At 49.4% G+C, this 6785-nt stretch overlaps 1 protein-coding gene across 5 annotated transcripts; it reads right to left on the reverse strand.

Annotated features, from left to right (window-relative positions):
- Positions 1-226: 226 nt before the first annotated feature.
- Positions 227-3793, reverse strand: LOC127316402 (uncharacterized). Of its 5 annotated transcripts, XM_071823691.1 has the most exons (7): positions 3409-3782; positions 3077-3334; positions 2459-2930; positions 2113-2340; positions 1580-1969; positions 1033-1475; positions 227-878 (listed from the first exon to the last, which is right to left on the reverse strand). In XM_071823691.1, exons 1-3 carry the CDS (start codon positions 3441-3443, stop codon positions 2876-2878), a joined length of 348 nt encoding a protein of 115 aa, XP_071679792.1. In that variant the 5' UTR covers positions 3444-3782; the 3' UTR covers positions 227-878; positions 1033-1475; positions 1580-1969; positions 2113-2340; positions 2459-2875. The 5 variants fall into 5 exon arrangements, with proteins under 5 accessions (XP_071679792.1, XP_071679794.1, XP_071679793.1 ...); XM_071823693.1 differs by having other exon boundaries at positions 1580-2340; positions 2459-2754; positions 3409-3793; XM_071823692.1 differs by lacking the exon at positions 2113-2340.
- Between the last annotated feature and the right edge of the window lie 2992 nt (positions 3794-6785).

Genomic DNA, 6785 nt, shown 5'->3' on the forward strand with positions numbered 1-6785 from the left:
CGCAGAGTTAGACGCGACGAGACGCTTCGTTGCGTCTCTGCAGGAACTGCACCATTGCTGTGCGCCAATAACTTCCGTCGAGAGGTAGGCGATGGTTAGGTTAAACTTCCCACTGACGCGTCGGTCCCACCACTCATCGCCTCGCATTTCGTTGTGTCCGGCGTGTTCGGAGCATCCCCTATGTAACGGGGACGGGCCCGGGGCGCCGGACACCGTATTAGGCCGCTACGTAAACTGGCGGTTAGCAAGATTCATCAACAGAACCACCAAAACTACAAATTAGGTTTACAACACACATCTGGACAAACTAGCCAGATCACCAATATTAAGTGCGATATAGGTCTAAATAAAACTCTCCGCAAACCGATATCAAAAGTTTGCCACATTTTTATAGAATCAACAAAAAGAATTGCACAAATAAATGAGCCACCACAAACCGTTTACCTGGATGACTATGTTTTTTCTAAAAGCAATTGTTCTTCCGATGTCTAGGTAGACCACAAATGGAACATTTTGCTTCTTTCGTAGGTTTTGCGGACCATGGCGGAGTAGCATCCAAGCTCATTGCTGATGTGCAGCCAGAGCTTCTCTATGTCGATCCAAAGTAACATTGGCACGTGCTTTCTTCGCACTCGGCCTTTCCTCAAGGCATATCCCTCCATTTTCAACCTTGATGAGTTCGGGAAGCAACTCATTTCACCGTGCCTCCATTGCATTTCTGAAAGACTCAACATTTACATCCCGAAGTCGGACCACCTCCATACAATTCAGCTGAAGTTAGGAATGGCAGCATCTTGAAACCTCTCGAACATTGTTCTCGTGTACAACTTTCGCAGCATGATTCTCAATTGGGAGGCCTACTTTAAGATCACACTACCCTGAAAATCATGTTGGCAAAATGCAGCAGTAAGTGAGATATTGTTCCAAGTGCTAAACCTGGTTGGGAAGGAGGGGTTCAATTCTTTTTAATGTAAATAAGCAGGACTGGAAATAAGATAATTCAGCATGCAAACTATGGCACAGAAATTTTACCAATGGTGTCCTCTTCTCCTGGAAGATTTCTTCCGAGTCTCTGTCATACAAGTATACAACAGCTCGTTAACAGATGCATAGGCGAGCCGGGGGCACATAAGTCTTGAACATGTGATTCGCCTTCGCTTCTCTAGGTATCACAGAATATACCACTGGAATATGGGTTTGCCCATTTTTTTTCCCTGGTATATAATATATCTGTATGAAGTACGAATTCTTCTCCAAGCAGTACATGTAGAGCATATCTCTCCATGCCCCCCTCAAACTCCTCCTACATCACCATTTGGTTCACGATCCTGTAGAAATCAACTTTGACTTGACTGTTTGGACATATAGTGCCCCAAGGCGCTCGTTCGCTTTTCTGAGCACATGCCATTTGCACCAACGATGTTTTGTTCCGGGCAAAACATTCGATATTGCCACTTCCATAGCCCTGCTTTGGTCTGGGAAAAATAAAATAATTTTACAGTTAGATCCTAAACACTAGACACAGTTTAAGTTGAGTGTTTTTATAAGAAAACATGAGCCATGGACTGCATTTGCATACCTGTCAGTATGGTTAATGGGTTCTTCGCTCCCATCATATTTACAAATTCTGTAAAAACCCACTCAAAGTTTTCAACTTTCTCTTCCTGAAGAAACACACCTCCAAACATTACACTCTGAAAGTGGTGGTTCACCCCAACAATCAGGATGAATGGCATGTCATATAGATTTGTTATGTACGTCGTGTGGAAGCTGATTGCATTGCCAAAATAATGGTACTGTCCCCTGCTGTTGCCAATTATCAAGAGGAGGTTCCTAATTCTAGTGTCATCGTCTTCTTGAACACTGTTACTGACAAGAGCAGGGCAGAGGCATCTATGGAGCACAACAATCTAACAAGAGCAGGGCAGAGGCATCTTGTTGATTGTGAATTCATTACCCTGGGTTTCCCCTGCAAGATTCATTTGTTCAAGTTCAACCACGTCAGAGTTGAAACCTTTCTGCTAAACATTGACAGTTCATTAACGAAATTATAGAGATTTTTTTTCAGAAAACTCACTAAACATCCACAAACAATTTTTGCGTGCACTTTACCCTGTCTAAGTTTAGCCTATTTTTTCCATAGTAACACCAAAGCCTAGTTCCCAGAAATAAATATTGTAAAATTCATATGCTTCCCCAGCGGAATCAAACGTAACCCCAACAGCCGGCACAATTACTTCACCATAGTCTCTATTTGGGTAGTCACGTAATGTTTGTTCCAAAGCACTGATGCGTGAAGAATTCAATGCCCTCTCGGGTGGTGCCTTCCCTACCCAATGCCTATAAGACGAAACCAAAAGTCTAGTTATATGGAGTTCCAGAACCAGACCCAACACGATTATGCATGACTTATTTATGAAGTGTTTAGCTTAGTAGGGACATGGTTGCAATTTGCTACCTCGTACCGCTTCACCGGCGTCGTGGCTGAAGAAAAAGTACTAACCGAACACCCGCAAACTATTTCTTGCATGCACTTCACTTGATCAACATTGAGACGGCTTTTGCCATATCTGACTCCAAACCCCGTTCCCATGAATACAAATTGTAGAAGTCGTAAGCCTCGCCAATTGAATCAAACGTAACTCCAACCTCTGGCACAATTACGACCTCACCATTCGACCTGGCTGGGAAATCCCGCAGGGTCCGCTCAAGCGCTGTGCCGTGGGTGGAGTTTAGTGGTCTTTCGGGGGGTGCCTGCCAGCCATGCATCAACCATTTTACTGTTGGACATCAGATGGCAAAAAATTGCACTGCTCCAAAATATAACAAACGCCTTTTCTTTCGAGTATGTTTGTTTCTAAAACGGGTCCTGAATCTAAAAATTGGATGCACATATTACAGCAGGGTTGTAGTTTCCCCCCATACACCACCTGCATCGGCAAACAAATAACTTCAATAAGGCAGGACCAAAATTCTGGGGCGCAAAACACATAGCTTCCCACTGCCAATCTATGCTAAATCTGCATACTTGATAATTTTAAAAACTCAAGGAACCACCGTGGGGGGCAGGGGGTACCTCTTCTTCCAGCCTGAGACGATGGTGCGCTCGCACACATCGCTGGCCTCGGCGACGGATGCGTCAGCCTGCAATCCCTCGCCAGCGGCCGCAGTGCAGTTGGCCCCTACCACCGAGTTGCATGATCCAGTACTGGTGCTTTCGCCGACGTCAACCGTCGCCGCCGCGGCCGCAGCATCCTGGGGCAGCGAAGAATAGCCAACGACTGATTCCGCCTCACCACCGCCGCTTCCCGCTTGCGCCAGCAGTGCTTGCAAGCTGAGAACAGAAACAAACAAATCTTATCGATTTTTTCCCGCAAAGGCGGAGGAAGGGGAAGGAGAGGGCGGCACCTCGGCTCTAGATCTCCGAAAAAGTCGGCGGCCATCCGCGCCTGACCAGACCAAGTATAGAATCCTACCAGGGACCCACTTCCCTCGCTCCAGCGCGGTGATGGAGCGCCATCACATGCAGTATCACCAGGCCATCAACAAGGGCCTAGCGGGGGATGGAGGATGAAGGAGGTAATTTTATTTTTTCACTCCGCAAATCGGTGTCACGCGGGGATTCAAGACTTTGTTGTCAATGGATCGGCACCAGGCCGAGCATCATGATGTTCCTGTTCCGTGCGTCCATGATGTTCCTGTTCCGTGCGCACGAGTCACTCTCCCACCTGTACGCATTAACTTCGTACGCCCCTGTATCCTACTACTCCGTACAACGTATTCGTTTCGTGTTTATTCTGCCATCAGATCATTTAATGCGCCTGCAAGCCCCCATAGCCGCACACATCGCCTGCTGATTTCCGGATCACCCAAGCCCGGGCGCTATTCGTCCGCATTCGATACATCACCTGTTTTGTTAGGCTGAGGCGCTGAGCGCAGCAGGGATTTGGTTACCGACTAAAATACCGCGTTTACCGGCCGGTAACCAGAATTCCCCCTCCAATAAACGAATTTATTGGCCAAAATATCTCAGTCTATTTATATTTGGTTTAAATTTAAGCTGATTCACTGGTAGAAAAAAAGGCTTCCGTCCAGCCCCATTAGTCGCGAAACTATAGGAACCGCGACCAATGGGCTCTTTAGTCGCGGTTCGGGAGGCGAACCGCGACCAAAGGCCTGGGCCTGTGGCTCGGTGGCCAGCTGGAGGACGGGAGGGGCTTTAGTCGCGGTTGGCCAGGCCAACCGCGACTAAATGTCCTCAGGCCTGGCCCAAAGGCCTTTAGTCGCGGTTGGCCAGGACAACCGCGACTAAACCCCCTCCCCTATATATACCGTTCAGCCCACAGCACTTAGCCATTTGGTGCCACTTCTCTTCACAAACTTCACAAGGGGGTGTAGGTTTGCTTTTGGCTCCTCTTATGCACACAAGGTGTTTGATGAAAGGCCCCAAGAGCATGAAACCAACATGATATGAAGTGTCGGAGCCACACTTGATCGAGCTTCCTCATTTATGTTTTCCTCCTCGATCGCGGTTAGCAACTTGAACCTTTCATGTGTCATTGATAAAATATGCATGTGTGTAGTTCATTGTTTAATTTCTATTTAGTTTACCAAATGCATGATGGTTAATTATATATTTTATATTATAATAATGCAGATGAATCGGCAATGGATGTACGGTAACCGACTCTCCGGCGAGTTCACTACGGGTTTGAAAGATTTCCTCGTAGTGGCTAATGCGAACAAGCAGAAGGGTTTTGTTATCTGTCCATGTGTTGACTGTAAGAATCAGAAGGGTTACTCTTCCTCAAGAGAAGTTCACCTGCACCTGCTTCGGCACGGTTTCATGCCAAGCTATAATTGTTGGACCAAGCATGGAGAAAGAGGGGTTATAATGGAAGAAAATGAAGAAGGGGATGATTTCATCGATGAAAACTATCTTGATCATTTCGGTGATACTTCCATGGATACGGCGCCCCAATCGTAAGCAAGCAGGGACACAATGGAAGAAATGATGTGTAATAATTTATTGTACCAAAATTTGTTGAATGGATCATGTGAATTATATTATCCGTGATGTGTTCTGGTGTCCATTTTCGAATGATTCGATTGATTCAAGATAGCACTGATGATACATGAAATTTGGAGTGATTTAGTCATACTCCTGCCTAGGCGTATAATATGCATACTCGTAGTCTTCATAGTCGCCGCCGTTGTACTGGTAGTCGTCGCCTTCTAAGTTGCCGCCGTCGTCGTCGCTGCTGTCGCCGCTGTCGTCGGCCGGCGCTCGTGGCTCGAATCGAGGCCGCGCGGCGGGGATATCGCCGGCCGTGATGTAGTCCATGACGCTCTGCAGTCCGGCCGTACCACCATAGCCGACGGCCGGCCTCGTGGAAGTTCCCGGGGAGGCAGATCGTCCTCCTCATACAGCGAGCGCCCTCTCACGCCGATTGATGAAGAAGGCGTCCCAAGTATGCTGGTTATCGGGATGCCAGCGGGGATTCATCCGCTGCTCCGGCGTGAGGTCGAGGTAGTAGTGGTTCGTGATGGCCGCCCGGCGCGCAGTACCCTGAGGGAGGGGAGGGACCGGCACGCCGCCGGCGCTTAGGCTCCAGCCGGCGGGGACGCGGTAGCCCGGTGGGCAAGGGTAGTTCGAGGCGCAAAGCTCCTCCACCTGCTGGTAGGTTAGAGTGGGTGCGGTGGAAGCCATGAGAGAGTGATGAGAGATTGTAGAGATGTGATAATGCTGGCCAAGCCGGGCTACATATATGTAGTGAGAAATGGCGGGAAAAATGGGAGCGGGAAGACAGGAGGCGGGAAGAAAGTGGCGGGAAGAAAGAGGCGGGAAGACAGGAGGCGGGAAGAAAGTGGCGGGAAAAATGGGAGCGGGAAGAAAGTGGCGGGAAGAAAGAGGCGGGAAGAGGGGGTCGGCGGAAAGACAGAGGCGGGAAGAGGGGGCCGGCTGAAAGACAGAGGCGGGAAGAGGGGCCGACGGAAAGACAGAGGCGGGAAGAGGGGTGCGGCGCCGGAAAGACAGAGCCGCCTCCTTCGAATCTGGCCATGTATCTTAATTTTCAGTTGAGCTCTGTACTTTAATTTTAGTTCAATCGTAATAAATTTCGTGTCAACCACTTTATTGAACAAAAACAACCGACAACGACTTTATAAACTAAATTTAAACTAATAGAACCGACAACGACTTTATTGAAATTACAATAAAATAGATAAATTACTAGTCTAGTCTCTACTCATCGTCGGAGGTTGTCTCCGTCCAAATGTCATCCCACCGAGGGTCGTTTTCGGTCCAAGTTGTATTCGGGTTCTCGAGCTCGAAGGCGGTGACGGCCCGACGGTGGCGCCTGTTGGACCTGCGTTGTGCCCTAAGGTTAGCAAAGAACGCGTCAGTGTTGTCGACATCGTTGGGGAACTACGCCCTCCACTGGCGCATCAACTGCTCGTCGCGCTCGGCGATGGCGATCCTGCGCGCAGCCCAGCGGTGCCGGCGACGGTCCTCGTCGTCGACGAGGCACGGCGGTGGCGCGAGGAACTCCGCCTCCTCTAGCGATTCAACATCCGGGAAGTTCATGTCGCGCCCTGGCCGCTGAAAGCGCCACGCCGCCGCGTCGTAAGCGCGCGCCGCCAGCTCCGGCGTGTTGTACGTGCCGCGGGTGAGGCGGAAGCCACCGGCGCGTATCTCGGCGGTGAACCTACCGCTCGGACGCACTCGAACACCACGGAAACCGGACGCCCCTTGACGACGTGGAGGCATCCCGGAGATGAATGAG

The sequence above is a fragment of the Lolium perenne genome, chromosome 7 (genome assembly GCF_019359855.2).
Source record: "Lolium perenne isolate Kyuss_39 chromosome 7, Kyuss_2.0, whole genome shotgun sequence".
NCBI classification, from domain to species: Eukaryota; Viridiplantae; Streptophyta; class Magnoliopsida; order Poales; family Poaceae; genus Lolium; species Lolium perenne.